Genomic DNA, 16,120 nt, shown 5'->3' on the forward strand with positions numbered 1-16,120 from the left:
AACGCACATCACGGTCTGACACAATCGAGATCGGCACCCCATGCCGAGATACCACTTCTTTCACATATATTTCTGCCAACTTCTCCGCTGAAGAACTCTCGCTGATGGCAAGGAAGTGTGCACTCTTCGTCAACCTATCCACAATCACCCAAATTGCATCAACTCCCCTGGCAGTTCTCGGCAATTTGGTGATGAAATCCATAGTGATCTGCTCCCACTTCCACTCGGGGATCTCCAATGGCTGTAACTTGCCATGCGGTCTCTGGTGCTCAGCCTTAACCCTACGGCAGGTCAAACACCGCTCGACGAACCATGCAACGTCCCTCTTCATACAGGGCCACCAATACTCTTTCCTCAGGTCCAAATACATCTTCGTAGCACCGGGATGGATCGAGAATTTCGATCTATGAGCCTCTTCCATCAAAGTAATATGCGTACCACCCACAAACGGTACCCAAATCCGACCCTGAAACGTCATAAGCCCTCGCCCATCCTTAACGAACTTTGAATTTAATCTCACGACCCGTTCTTTCTTCTGCATTTCTGGTCGTACAGCTTCGGCCTGCGCCCCACGAATAGCATCCAATACTGGAGTCATCACAGTCAGTCTCACGCATACATCTCGCAATGGAGTGCTCTCCGCCCTGCGGCTCAATGCGTCGGCTACCACATTAGCCTTACCTGGGTGGTACAGGATCTCACAATCATAATCCTTGACCACATCCAACCACCTCCTCTGACGCATATTTAGATTGGGCTGATCCATCAAATACTTCAAGCTCTTATGGTCCGTATATATCGTACATCGAACCCCATACAGGTAGTGACGCCAAATCTTGAGAGCAAACACTACTGCTCCCAACTCTAAATCATGCGTGGGATATCTCGCCTCATGAGGCTTCAGCTGCCTCGACGCATACGCTATCACATGACCCCTCTGCATCAACACTGCACCCAGTCCCGAAATCGATGCGTCGCAATATACCACAAAATCTTCCATCCCTTCCGGAAGAGCTAATACCGGGGCTTCGCACAACCTCTGGCGAAGTGTCTCAAAGGAGATCTGCTGCTCGGGCCCCCATGAGAATGCAACACCCTTCCGGGTCAATCTGGTGAGTGGCACTGCGATCTTGGAGAAATCCTTGATGAATCTCCGATAATACCCTGCCAACCCCAGGAAGCTCCTGATCTCAGAAGGTGACTTCGGCACCTCCCAACTCATTACCGCCTCAACCTTGGCCGGGTCGACCAATATCCCTTTCTGATTGACAATATGTCCTAGAAATTGGACCTCTCGCAGCCAGAAGTCACATTTGGAGAACTTTGCATAAAGCTTCTCCGACCTCAATACCTCAAGGACCTCCCTCAAATGCTCTTCATGCTGCTCTCTAGATCTAGAGTACACCAGAATGTCGTCGATAAATACAATCACTGACCGATCCAACATCGGCCTGCATACCCTGTTCATGAGATCCATGAACACAGTCGGGGCATTGGTGAGCCCGAAAGGCATCACCACAAACTCATAATGCCCATATCGCGTTCTAAACGCTGTAATCTGGACATCCTCGTCCCGTACTCTCACCTGATGGTACCCTGACCTCAAATCGATCTTGGAAAACCAAGACGCTCCCTGCAACTGATCGAATAAATCATCGATTCTCGGTAACGGGTAACGGTTCTTGACCGTCAACTTGTTCAACTCCCGGTAATCAATACACATCCGGTGTGAACCATCCTTCTTCTTGACGAACAGAATAGGTGCTCCCCACGGCGAGCTGCTCGGCCGAATGAATCCCTTCCCCAACAGCTCCTGGAGCTGTGAGGACAACTCTTGCATCTTTGGAGGTGCAAGACGATAAGGCACCTTAGCAATAGGCGCGGCCCCCGGAACCAGATCGATACCAAACTCTACTTGCCTCCCAGGAGGTACTCCCGGCAGCTCTTCGGGGAAAACATCTGGAAACTCACGCACCACAGGGACCTCCTCAATTGATTTCGGTCTCTCGGAAACCTCCCGCGTATCCATCACATACGCCACAAAACCCTTACAGCCCTGCTGTAGACACTGCCTCGCCCTAGCGGCCGAACAAAAAGCTGATCCCAATCGGGTACCCTCGCCGTACACCGAAAGAACTCCCCCACTATGGTCTCGTATGGTCACCAGCTGACGCTCACAGTCGATGACAGCGCCGAATCGGCTCAACCAGTCCATGCCTACGATGACACAGACATCACCCATCGCAATAGGGATCAGGTCAATCGGGAATTTAATCCCGAAGATCTCTAGTACACATCCCCGAAGAACCTTCGTAGCACAAATCACTTTCTCGTCAGCTATAGAAACTCTCAAAGGTCGACTCAACGACTCACGACTGACGCTGATATGCTGACTAAATGCTAAGGACACAAAGGACCTACTCGCACCCGAGTCAAATAACACTAAGGCAGGCACAGAGTTCACAAGGAAAGTACCTACGCATATAATAACATAAGCATAACATCTCGACATTTAAAATAAATACATGAATTACAACATACCTGCCACGACATCGGGCGCAGCACGGACCTCCTCCGCTGTCAGCTGAAAGGCTCTCCCACGAGCCCTCGGGGCCTCGACCTTCACCGGTCGAGTCTCAGTAGTCCTGGCAGTAGGTGCAGATCCCTGACGAAGCTGAGGGCACTCGGCCTTCCGATGGCCGGTTTGGTTGCAATGAAAGCAAACCATGAACCCCTTGGGGCACTCCCTAGCAATGTGCCCCTCCTTGCCGCACTTGTAGCAAGCACCGGCTCGACACGCCCCATCGTGACCCTTGCCGCACTTTCCGCAAGTGCGGCTCTTTGAGCCTCCCGTCCTCGAATCGGCGGACTTGATCCGCTTGGCTGCCGGCTGAGACTAAGCCGGCCGCCGGTCTGCCTGCTGAGACTCGGCCTCCTCCCTGGCCTGAGTCTCCAACTCGATCTCACGTTTCCTGGCATTCGCCTGAAGCTCAGTAAAAGTATGGTAAGTGGAGTTTGACACAAACTCCCGGATCTCCCTCCTCAGGACACCCAAGTAACGGCTCATCCGAGCCTGCTCTGTGGACACCAGCTCGGGGCAAAACATTGCCCTCTCATGAAACTTCCGCGTGATCGCCGCCACCGAATCAGTACCCTGCTTGAGGGTTAAGAATTCCTGAACCAATCGCTCCCGTTCCACCGGGGGAACGTACTCATCCCTGAACATGGTAGTAAACCCCTCCCATGTCACCGTTGTAGTCTCTGCCATAGTGAAGTTCGCTGTCACGAACTTCCACCAGTCCTTCGCTCCCAGACGGAGCTGGTTCAAAGCAAACCGTACTCTCAGGTGCTCCGGGCATGAACACGTGTAGAAGCACCCCTCTATATCTGCGATCCACCTCATCGCAGCAATCGGATCCTGCGTCCCATCGAACTCTGGTGGCTTCGTGTTGCTGAACTCTCGGAACAGCAACGAGTCACCCCCCTGTGGCCTAGCAGTGGCCACAGCTGCGGTAGCTGCAGCGGTTGCAGCCTCAGTCAATGCGGCGTACCGCTCATCGAACGTCTCCATCAGGGTGGTCTTAATAGACCCGAACATCTCCGGGATTTCAGCCCGGATCGCCGCCGCTACTTCCTCGTGAATCATCTGACGAATCTCCTCGTCACTCACACCGCTCGAACTCGCTCCGTGACGTGGTCTAACCATGATGTCTCTGAAATACAACATAAACTATCAGAGACTCCAGCGAGTGTAATCGCACTCGATAACGCAACCCTACTCAGTCTCCGATATCCAGGGATTCTTGCTTGGGCCTCCCACTAACCCGGTGTCCTCGGTAGTACGGGCCCAATACTACCGACCACACCGCATCAGCGTTCGTCCCAAGTCTTCCTCCCCAAACTCCGGATAGTGAGTACTCTACTTCTGATATGCACTATCTACCCGCATACTAGCAAAGCATCTCATATAGGCAACTTCCCTAGACTAAGGCATCACAAATCAGGCCACTCTAGTCCTATCATGAATACCTAGTCTTCTAGCATGCATAACAATTCATATCATATAATATTGTAAGGTATTTTGGGGATCTTTACCGTTCGGGCGCTGACTGATCGTACACACTGCTTCTTTCTTGCTTACCACAAAACCATTTACAAAAGTTTATGCCTTTATTTAAAAAAATTTCCTCAAATCCTCGGTTTGAGTTCAGTTACCCCCGAAGGTGCACCCGAATCCCTCAAACCTGGCTCTGATACCAATTGTAACAACGCAAATTTTCAAACAATTTTTTTCATTTTTAAAATATAATTATTTCCATTCATAACAAGGCATAAATAGTTTAAGTATTCTGTCAAATAAAAATATTCAAAATCCCAAGATCATAAAAGCATTCTTCAGTGTGTATCGATCACGCCGACGCCTTCCCACGGTCCTCGCTAGTACCTGAAACACATACATAACAACTGTAAGCATAAATGCTTAGTGAGTTCCCCAATATACAACTTACGCACATACGCCTTTCCAGGCCCTGACCTTCCGGTCATCAATACCACGCCTTCCGGCCCATAACATATTCGCCTTCCGGCCCATAACATATTGCCTTCCGGCCCGCATAACATACATAGCACATATAACAAATATCTTACCACATATAGCATACATATCACATATCATATCCGACCTTCCGGTCACACAGTCAAACCCTTCCGGGTATAGTATAGTGAGAAGACTCACCTCGTAAAAGCTGAACGCTAGCAAATCCCGAAATGACTCGTGCACAACCGACGAGCTACAACCTCCCTATAACATCACATATCTCATCAATACTTATATCTTCTAAGTGTGACTATCCCTAAGAAGTCAGACTTAGGTCAACTCTTGTCAACGGTCAACGGTCAACTCGACCGGACTCGGCGAGTGCCATGGCGACTCGGCGAGTCTAGACGTCCTCCAACTTTCTGAGATTCCTTGTCTACTCGTCGAGTGTCCTCCTCGACCCGACGAGTTACCCCTGGAAGAATCGCGGGGCCACCCCGACTCCACTCGTCGAGTCTGAAGAACAGCTCGACGAGTTCCAGTAATTCTCCAACCTACTCGCCGAGTCTGCTCATCGGACTCGGCGAGTCCACGCCATGCAGTCGATCAACTGCTTCCTGAGATGAGTCCCGTCCCGAAATACACAAGCATGGGACCCTCTGGACCCTTAAGGTCCTAATACAAGATTATAGTCGTTGGGTAACAAGGCACTAATTCATCTAATCACCCAAATGGGTTCCATAAACCCTAAATCCATGCATACATCAACAAACAGAAAGGAATCCGAAATATTACCTGGAATATGCCCTCTCTGTGTCTCCAAACCGCAGAATTCGAATCCCTTGTCGTTCCTTTAGCCAAAACCCTTCTCCTCCTTGCCCAACAATTTCTTCAAGCCCTAATATCCTCCAATCTTGCTCTAGATGCCCACAGCCGTTTAGGGTTCCTCTCAATCGACTAAAGACGGACAATGACGGCCTATAAGAGCATTATATACGATCCAAAACCGAACGGTTAGGGTTTCTGCTGAACAACGTCGACTCGCCGAGTCCATATCTGGACTCGTCGAGTCCAGTCGCGGACCCGCGACCAAGTCTGCGATCCTACTCGGCGAGTCTAGGCTCCAACTCGCCGAGTCCCCTCTTAACTCACCCCAAAAACATAATTAAACAATACCTGAGATTTCGGGCTGTTACATGTGAAATGATAAGATATGAAAAGATAGTTGTGATGTGTATGAAAATAGTTTTCCGTGAAAATGCTTGAAAAGGTTTCATGGCCTAAAACAATGTTATTTTATGAATGAAATTCTTTTTCACGTAAATAATTTAAAACATTTTGGGTCACAAACTCACATAACTTACAAGGCATTATTATCTATGTCATGTATCCCGGGTTATATTCAAGGAGAAAGATAATAGATGGAAGTAGAACTTATGAGATAGAGAATGAAATGTAACTTGTTAAGTTCCTTATTTATTGTATTGATCTAATTCTTATTTGCTTGTTAAGGTTGTATTAATTGCTTAATAGCATGGTTGCAGAAATCGGCGATTAATCGTGGATTAATCGCTTGGCGTTCTCCAACCGTCGAGGATTAGGGTATTAATCGGAAATTTAGGATTAATCAGGTTTAGCGAGATTAATCGTCCTTGGCGGGATTAATAGGTCAACAAAAGTCAAAAAAGTCAAAAAAAGTCAAAAAAAGTCAAAGAAGTCGAAAAAAGTAAAAAAAAAGTAAAAAAAAAAAAGGTCAAAAAATGTTTTAAATAATTCAAAAAACCAACTTTCTTTTTTTACTCCAAAATTTACAAGTTTTCAAATTTTCAAATATTATAACAAAATGTTCATATTTTCGTATTTGCAAATTTCCAAATTACAATTTTTCATATTTTCTAATTTTGAAGTACTTGTTTTTCTTAAGATATATAAATATTTAATTAATTTGTATATTTGATTAATAATCTATGTGTAACGACTAAAAAATTACGACTAAAAATTTCCTTTAAAATATTACTAAAACCATATTTATAAAAACATTATCATAAGTAATAACATAAATTCATAGTATCAATTCAAAACATATTCTTGTTATCAGAGTAAAATATCCCAGGCTGTCTAATTAATGGTGTGTGCTATGCGATCACCCCGAGCTCTTCCCTCCGCAGCCGGCAATACCTGAAACCAAAACTGAAAACCATAAGCACGAAGCTTAATGAGTTCCCCAACCTACCACATACCCTGCATAAACACATACTGCACATACTGGGACACACCCGCTATTTCGGGCCTCGCCCGCTACAACGGCCCTGCCGCTCCAGGCCCCGCCTGGCTTTGAGCCCCGCTTGGATACAAATCTGTTTCTCTTAGGCCCCGCCTATCTCTGGGCCCTACCCGCTAACATGAACTAGCACATAAACATACCACTACACATAAACTAAACATATACTACAAAATATTGCTCTAAGGCCTCGCCTATCTTGGGCCTCGCCCTTGTCCTACTACTGATGAGTCATGGAACCCCGTCCACACTCCTACTGATAGTGAGATACGAGCGCATTCCACACTCACTCCTTTCTTAACTTGGGCCTCGCCCCTGTTCTGCAGCTAATGAGATATGGAACCCCATCCATACCTCGCCCATACTTACCTCCCTACCAGGCACATACAGGTATCACACTGACAACAAGTATACTCTATCATGCAAACCATTCCTTGGGCACCCGCCCAACATTGGACCTTGGTCCTAAACATCATACTAGCAAACAGTGCCTAGGGCTAACCCCCAAGTCTTCCTACTCATAACTACAAGGGTCGGCATTGTGGCCGTAGACCCATTCACACAAAGGGAAAGTCACATGTAGTGCTGAAATTTGTTGATAACCCTCTGGCTGCTGTCCGACAACTCTCTGAACCGCTGCTCCACTAGCTCCCCGAGCTATTAATATTAACATAACACTTTGTTTCAAACTAAACACTAGAAGTCAAATTGAGTCAACTCTGGTCAAAGTCAAAGTCGAAGTCCTGGTCAAAGTCAACCTTCCAGTTGACTCGACTCGCCGAGTTCTTAAACTCAAAAACTCTCGAAATACGACTCAACTCGTCGAGTCACCCCAAGACTCATCGAGTTCAACGATCTTTGAGTCCCAACCTGACCAACTCACTGAGTCACCACTCAACTCACTGATCTGCGTCTTAACCAGAAAAGGTTGAGGTTCGGTGACCAAATTCGCCGAGTCCAAGAACAGACTCGCCGAGTCCAAGGCAATCTTCAACAAACTCGCCGAGTTGTTCTTCCAACTCACCGTATCGACACTCATGTTCATACAACTCGCCGAGTAAACCCATGTGACTCGCCGAGTCTCTTCAACTGTCAAACCATACAGTGGCTTTTCGAGCCATGCAAGGGCTCCAATCCATAGATCCACTCTTCTACAGTCTAACCCTCACATAAAGTTACAAAGTTTACGTGAAACCAAGGAGATATAGGCCCAAAACCCTCTAGGACTAGGGTTAAGGACTAGGGGGCTTCACCAACAACTCTTAAACAAGAGCTTCATGACATTTTGGACCATCACAAGTGTTACGTCCCAAATTTCAAGAGTAAAAATTTCTTTTATAAATCATTACTAAAACCATATTCATAAAAACATATCATAAACCATAACATAATTCAGAGTTATAATTTCAAAAACATATATTCATTATCAGAGTAAAACATCCCAGGCTGTCAAATCTATGGTGTGTGCCATGCGATCACCCCGAGCTCTTCCCTCCGGTACCGGAAGTACCTGAAAACCGTAAGCACGAAGCTTAGTGAGTTCCCCAACCTACCACATACCATGCATAAACAAATGTTGCACATACTGGGCCACGTCCTCTATTCTGGGCCTCGCCCCCTACCTCGGGCCTGGCCCGCTACAACGACCCCGCCGCTCCAGGCCTCACCTGGCTTCGAGCCCCGCTCGGATACAGATCTCTTTCACTTACGCCTCGCCTGTCACTGGGCCTCGCCCGGCAACATATATTAACACATAAACATATCACAACACATCAACTAAACATATACTACCGAATCCTGTTCTTAGGCCTCGCCTATCTTGGGCCTCGCCCATGTCCTGCAACTGATGAGTCATGCAACCCCGTCCACGCTTCTACTGATAGTGTGGTACAGGCCTGGCTCACACTCACTCTTTCCCTAATATGGGCCTCGCCCCTACTCTGCTACGAATGAGATATGAAACACCGTCCATACTCTCCTGTTGGTGAGATACGGGACCTCGCCCACACTCACCTCCCTACCAGGCACATACAAGTATCACACAGACAACAAGTATACTCTGTCATGCAAACCGTTCCTTGGTCACCCGCCTGCTAACATTGGACCTCGTCCTGAATATCATACTAGCATATTGTGCCTAGGGCTAACCCTCGAGTCTTCCTACTCATAACTACATGGGCCAGCATTGTGGCCATAGACCCATCCACACAAAAGGGAAACTCACCTGCACATGTTGAACTTGCTGATAAACCCTCTGGCTGCTGCCCGACCACTCTCTGAACTGCGGCTCCACTTGCTCCCCGAGCTGCCAATATCAATATAACACTTAGTCTAAATGTCCTCCGAAAGTCAACTAAGTCAACTCTGGTCAAAGTCAACCCTACTCGCCGAGTCTGCCTACTGGCTCGCTGAGTTCATACGCTCTGAGTCCTTCCATTCGCGACTCAACTTGCCGAGTCAGCCCATGAATCGCCGAGTGCACCGATTTCCAAGTCCTATCCTGTCCAACTCACTGAGTCTCCACTCGATTCACTGATTTGAGCCTTAACTCGGAGGATTTGGGGTTTCGCGACTTGACTTGCCAAATCCAAGAACAGACTCGTTGACTCCATGACAATCTTCAACAGACTTGTCGAGTTGTTCATCCAACTCGTCGAGTTCCTCCTAATCTTCATACTACTCGCCGAGTTCGCTCGAAGGACTCGCCAAGTCTATTCAGTCCTTCATACATTCAGAGGCTTTTGAGTCATGTAGAGACTCCAAACTGTAGATCCACTCTCCCAAAGCCCATTCCCCACGTAAAGTTGCAACCTTTACGTGTAGCTAAGGATATCTAGGCTAAACACACCACAAACTAGGGTTTAAGACAACCATGCATCATCTACACTCTCAAGGCTAATACTTTATGACTCTCTAGGCCAAGACACAACTGGAACTGAAGGGATTCAACTTGGGAACGTCCAAACTTTAAAATGCATCATACTTGGTCTAAAATCTCATAAAGAGGGACATGAAAAGACCCAACAAATAACAAGGCAAGGAAGGAACTTGATTACCAAAATGAGCAGCTAAAGAGATGAATATTCTAGATCCACAAACTTCCTCTTGAACCCTTAACTCCTTCTTCTTCTTCTTCAAGGCTTCAAGAACACTCCAACTCTTCAACAATGGCTCATACACTCAAAGAGAGCACTAGGGTTTCGTGGAATAGCTTCTGGACAATAAGGGCTACAAATGAGGCTGATAGAAGGAGAACGAGATGCTTAAATAAGGTCCATGTCCCGAAATTAGGGCTTTCTCAACCCAGACCAGACTCGCTGACTCAGTCTCCCCGACTCGTCGAGTTGGTCACTTAAACCGCGACACGGATCACGCTTCGACTCGTCGAGTTCCTCCCTGGACTCGACGAGTTGAACCTTTGACTTAGGGTTTTCTTTCCTTTCTTGGCCTTTCTGATTTTGGGTGTTACAACTCTCCCCCACTTAAACTAAACTTCGTCCTCGAAGTTTCTCTACTATCAACCGTCCTGCAACCTGCCTTCTATACTCTGCTTACTAATCCAACACCAGCTGCCTACCTTCGTTGGCCTTCCGCCCGGTCATCCTGACGACCCTTAATCCTTTCGAATAGTATTCTTAGGTTCACCCTACCCTGATCATCCTGGAAACACAACTTACTCAACTGAAAATCCTTCCGGTACTCCTCGAGTACTTATGCTGGACCTCCTAGGGGTTCACCCCCTTTCCTTGTGCATTTTCTGGCCTTCCCAAAGCAACGTTCCATACCAACTACTCTTTTGTCACTGTGAAGGTCCTATCCGTCACCAACTTCATTACCCCTGCTACTTCCAGTATGGGTCATTACTGCCAGTATCCACTGGACACTTCTCACTATTATCACTTAGTGTTGAGCACCCTTCGATCAACTAACTAAATTTCCACCATAGACTGCTCACCATCACTGCCACTGACTGAAAATGTTTGTTGTCCCTTATCCGCCTTTCGGATGAACCGAGACCACCCTGGTCCCTACTGATGTATCAATATCTGGGTTACCGGTTCCCACCGGTCGCTAGCCCCAACACCAACTCCTAGTCACTCCCAGCGACTTCCGAAGAAACTTAGGCTATCTAATACTGCCCCCTCTACTCTGCCACTCTGGCGCTACAAATCCTGGGATCCTCGATCCCCTAACTTGACCCTAAGGTCCTTACCAGATCTCACCTGTGCTACTAAAACTTACGGGCCTCGCCCACGGGTCTCACCCGCCTATAACATTTAGTGATCTATCCTTCTAGTCTCACTTGTCTACCCACTCTCGCACGGGCCTCGCCCATGGGTCTCACCCAACCATACTACTGAGCAACCCTACTCTCAGGTCTCACCTATACTGCTACTCACATACGGGCCTTGCCCACGGGTCTCACCCAACTACATCCTGGAGCAGACTCTCCTAAGGTCTCACCTCTCTAGGGCTATACAGGCAAACTCCATACTACCCTCAACCACTACCCATTCATGATCCCTACCTTGATCACTAGGAGATAAGGGCCTCGCCCCAGCTCCGCTAACGAAGCTACTAGGGAATGCTATGGCTTACCCATAGTCTTACAACATCTTCCATGCTAACTGACCGCTAGTAAATGCTACGGCTACCCCGTAGTCTTACAACACCTTCCATCTCTGATTGCTGCTGGAGAATGTTACGACTCTCCCGCCGCTCTACCATGCTCTACATGCCGACTCTGCCACTGACTATTAACACGAAAGCATCCCATGCTAACAATCCTCAAGATCTTCATTCCGACTCACTCTAGTCCTACAGGCGATCCTCCAACTTGAATTCCCAACCACGTACTAACCATCACCATTACACGCACTAACTGATGGGGAGTATCTCAAACTCACAATCCTGAACTCTTCAATCCACCAAACGCTATGCCACTCCCTTTCCTTCATAGAGACCGTGTACTCATTTTGGATCTGTACGCTCTTACCCTTGCACACTCGGAGGCTGATAACCCTTTGGCTGCTATCCGAAAACTCTCTGAACCGTTGCTACACTAGCTCCCCGAGCTATTAATATTAATATAACACTTTGTTTCAAACTAAACTCTAGAAGTCAAACTGAGTTAAATCTGGTCAAAGTCAAAGTCAAAGTCCTGGTCAAAGTCAACCTTCCAGTTGACTCAACTCGTCGAGTTCTTAAACTCAAAAACTCTCGAAATACGACTCAACTCGCCGAGTCACCCCAAGACTCATCGAGTTCAACGATCTCTGAGTCCCATCCTGACCAGCTCATTGAGTCACCACTCAACTCACTGATCTGTGTCTTAACCAAAAAAGGTTGAGGTTCTGCGACCAGGCTCGCCAAGTCTAAGGCAATCTTCAACAAACTCGCCGAGTTGTTCTTCCAACTCGTCGTGTCCACACTCATGTTTATACAACTCGCTGAGTAAACCCATGTGACTCGCCGAGTCTCTTCAACTGTCAAACCATACAGTGGCTTTTCGTGCCATGCAGGGGGTCCAATCAATAAATCCACTCATCTACAGTCTAACCCTCACATAAAGTTGCAAAATGTACGTGAAAACAAGGAGATATAGGCCCAAAACACTCTAGGGCTAAGGTTAAGGACTAAGGGGCTTCACCCACAACTCTTAGACAGGATCTTTATGACATTTTGGACAATCACAAGCCTAGATCTGAGGTAGCAACCTCAGATCTAAGCCTCTAGCTCGAAATAGCTCTCAATCGTACCAAAAATGCCCCAAATCTCAAATGATAATGGATCTAGATGCAAAAGAGCATAAGCAACAGATTATTACCTCCAATATAAGCTCCAACTGAAGTAGATTCCGGATCTACACCACTCCTTTGTAGCAAGCCTCTTGATTTTCAAGCCCCTTTCCAAGATTTCCTCCTCTAAAGCTCTATTCTCTCTATTAATGGAGGCTTACTCGATTCTAGGGTTTTTGGATCTCAAAAGAGTAGCACAGAGGCTGAGGGTGGGGTATAATGTGCTTTATATAGGGCACAACCTCCGAGATTAGGGTTTTTCTTGTCCAAACCAGACTCGCCTAGTCCACTAGCCGACTCGCCGAGTCGGTCACTTACTCTATGCCTCGGATCCCGCTCCGACTCGTCGAGTTCCTCCCTGGACTCGATGAGTTGACTCCTGACTTAGAGATTTTCATTTCTTTTCTTGGTATTTCTGATTCTGGGTGTTACACTATGGTCCTCAATTAATCACCGCCAAGACTGATTAGTCTCTTAACACCAGTCGACCATCGAGCTACTGTCAAGCGATTTTTACAACTTTGCTTAATAGTAACACTCAATGTTTTAATCTATAAATGCTTTTTTGTGGGACCGGCTTTTATTATATGTGGGTTAATACCCGAATTTTTTTAAAACCATAGCATTTTAAAGTTTGAAAAAGGTGTTCCAGTCAATGTTTTAAAAACCGGTTTGACCCCGTTAGTCTAACCGGTTGGACCGGGAACCGGGCGAGAGAGCGGTTTAACTATCACCGGGTTTACGTCGATTTCTGAACCGGATTGAACCGGCCGATTTTTAGAAAAACTCACATGAACCAGTTAAAATAAACCGGTTAAACCGAATAAAAACAAATGAAAAATAACCATTTTCATATTAAACTTTGGTGATTTTTTTTTCAAATCTATTTAGTTTTTTTTTTAATAAAAACATATGGTAAATGTTATAAAGTTTTTTGATGTGTTTGTACTCATCTAAAACTACATTTTCTTTCGGTATTATATTTTACTTTTTTTTTTTTTTTGACGTATATGCATTGATATAAACACTTAAATTTATCGTTATGAATGTATTTGGATTCATCTACAACTTATTTGTATGTGTACTTTTAATGTTTAAGCTTGTAAACATTAAATTCATGATATATATATATATATATATATATATATATATATATATATATATATATATATATATATATATATATATATATATATATATATAAAGCGGTTAACCAGGTGGTCGAATCGATTAAATCGATTGAACTGAAAACCGGTCATCATATCGTTCAACTAAAAAACCGGTTCTTAAAACATTGTTTGCAGTCAAATTGATCGTAGCACAAGAATTGTGTAAAATCATAGAAGCAAGATATAAGAAAAATATTGTTACACTTGTATAATAAATAAAAACTTATCAATTTTCCGTACATATAGGTTTCGCATATGCTAAAGACGTTCAATTAGTATATAGTTTCATAACCTCTCAAAGTCCACTCAAACAAACCAAAACAGCCATCAACTACTAATTAACACAAGGAGTTGCTACAACAAGAATAGGACACTTCTTATGAACAGTAAGACCAATGGTCTCACTCATGTCCAAATCCTCTCCACCAGTTAATGTAAAATCAAACTTATACACCAAATTAGCCAAAACAAGCTCATTAACAACCATGGCAAACTGAATACCAGGACACCCTCGCCGCCCAGCACCAAATGGTATCAGCTCAAAATGAAACCCTTTGTAATCAATAGGAGTGTCCAAAAACCTCTCTGGCCTAAATTTATCTGGTTCTTCCCATACGGAACCATCCATTGCTATCGCCCATGCATTGATGATCACTTGTGTTCCTGCTGTGATGTCGTAGCCAAGTAGTTTGACATCTTGTGTCGATTCATGAGGAACAAGTAGTGGGATCGGAGTGTGTAGCCGTAGGGTTTCTTTGAGAACGGCTTTTAGGTACGGCATGTTATCTAAGTTGTCTTCGGTGATCATTGATCTTCCATGACCTATTTCCCGTGCCTCCTGTTGCAGTTTTTTCATTGTTTGCGGGTGTCTTAATAGCTCGCTGATTGCCCACTCTAAGTTTGTAAACGTAGTATCAGTTCCAGCAGCAAATACGTCCTGCACAAGATCAACATAAATGGGTGTGTATTATCATTACATAACAAGTTTTATGCGTTCTTCAACCGATGATCGTTACAAAAAAAGGGTCAAAGATCTAATGAAACCTTACCAAGATGATAGCTTTAATCTCATTTAGTTCAAGACGAAATCCCTTCATACTATCTCTTTGAATTTCTAGTAAGATATCAACGACATCTTGGGCTTCAACGCCAACAACTTTTTTATTTACATGTTCTTCAATAACACCGTCAAGAAACTCATCGAATTGTTTAGCAATCTCGTTAGTTCTTCCCTCTAATCCACTCAACCGATCTACCCACCTTAACCATGGAATATAACTCCCAACAGTAAAACTTCCCAACAACACCAAAAACCTTTCTAATAATCCCTTAAATTTCTTCCCATCATATGTCCTCCCCAAAGCCACCCTACAAACAACATTATTTGTAAGTGAAATAAGCAACTCGCTCAAATTAACCACCGATTCATGGGCTTCACCAATCTTTTTAATCATAAGAGACATCTCATCTTCTCTGACTTGCCTATACGACTGAACCCTTTTGTTCGTTAAGAGATGGATCACCGCAATGCTCTTTACCCGCCTCCAATACTCTCCATACTGGGAAAAAGCTATGTCTTTGGAGCCATAGAAAATTTTATCAGTGATTTTTGATTTCGGTCTGCTTGAAAAGGCTAAATCATGAGTTTTCAAAATCTCTCGAGCTGCATCAACAGAGGATGCGACAAGCACTGGCACGGTGCCAAGGCGAATCATCATCAATGGACCGTAGGTTTGAGCCATGGCTTGGAGGGTGCGGTGTGGGCTGGAGCCAAGTTGGTGAAGGTTTCCTATCAATGGTAACCTTGGTGGAGATGGTGGTAGGTTTCCGTGTGGTTTTGAAGACGAAAAAAGTGTTTTGAATAGGATTAAGAAGATAAGCAAGGGAAGACAGGAGATGAGAAAGAACTGGAAGGTGACAGACATTTCGTTAACCTTCTCTTCTAAATTGTCAAAGGGATTGGTATTTTTGGTTAGATATATAGGAGGAGTTGTATTTACTTATTTTTATTTTTAACTTTTTTTTTTCTCTTTTTTTTTTTTTTTTTTTAGAAGTGGTGATATTTTTAGAAGGCGTTGAAATATGGTGGCCTCACCGTTCCACCATCCGTTCCACCCATTTACGTTGACAACCCTATAATATTTCATATAAGACAAAATCACAAAAAAGAATATCTATATGTTTATTAAAAATATATGGTTTTGATTAAAAAAACGTTTGGTGATGTTTCAATATTTTGTGTGGTTTTGATTTCTATGGTTGAGATTTTTTTGTGATTTTGGTTCACACCCAACCTAAAATTTCTTATATGTCCTTTAGTAATTCTTTTTAATTT

General features: G+C 45.0%; 1 protein-coding gene across 1 annotated transcript; it reads right to left on the bottom strand.

Annotated features, from left to right (window-relative positions):
* Window positions 1-14,094: 14,094 nt before the first annotated feature.
* On the bottom strand, window positions 14,095-15,747 carry LOC145052296 (cytochrome P450 Tp4149-like). The gene is made up of 2 exons (XM_079000099.1): window positions 14,835-15,747; window positions 14,095-14,722 (listed from the first exon to the last, which is right to left on the bottom strand). The coding sequence occupies exons 1-2, from the start codon at window positions 15,708-15,710 to the stop codon at window positions 14,120-14,122; spliced, it is 1,479 nt and encodes a 492-aa protein (XP_078856225.1). The 5' UTR covers window positions 15,711-15,747; the 3' UTR covers window positions 14,095-14,119.
* Window positions 15,748-16,120: the final 373 nt, after the last annotated feature.

The sequence above is a fragment of the Lactuca serriola genome, chromosome 5 (genome assembly GCF_051521515.1).
Source record: "Lactuca serriola cultivar US96UC23 chromosome 5, Lser_US96UC23_V15, whole genome shotgun sequence".
NCBI lineage: Eukaryota > Viridiplantae > Streptophyta > Magnoliopsida > Asterales > Asteraceae > Lactuca > Lactuca serriola.

What these genes read in the sequence shown, in the direction of transcription:
- LOC145052296 (XM_079000099.1), bottom strand. Translation starts at nt 15,710, where the DNA reads ATGTCTGTCACCTTCCAGTTCTTTCTCATCTCCTGTCTTCCCTTGCTT. An exon ending in AGATTAAAGCTATCATCTTG is followed by an intron (nt 14,723 to 14,834) that starts GTAAGGTTTCAT and finishes GATCTTGTGCAG; the next exon opens with GACGTATTTGCTGCTGGAAC.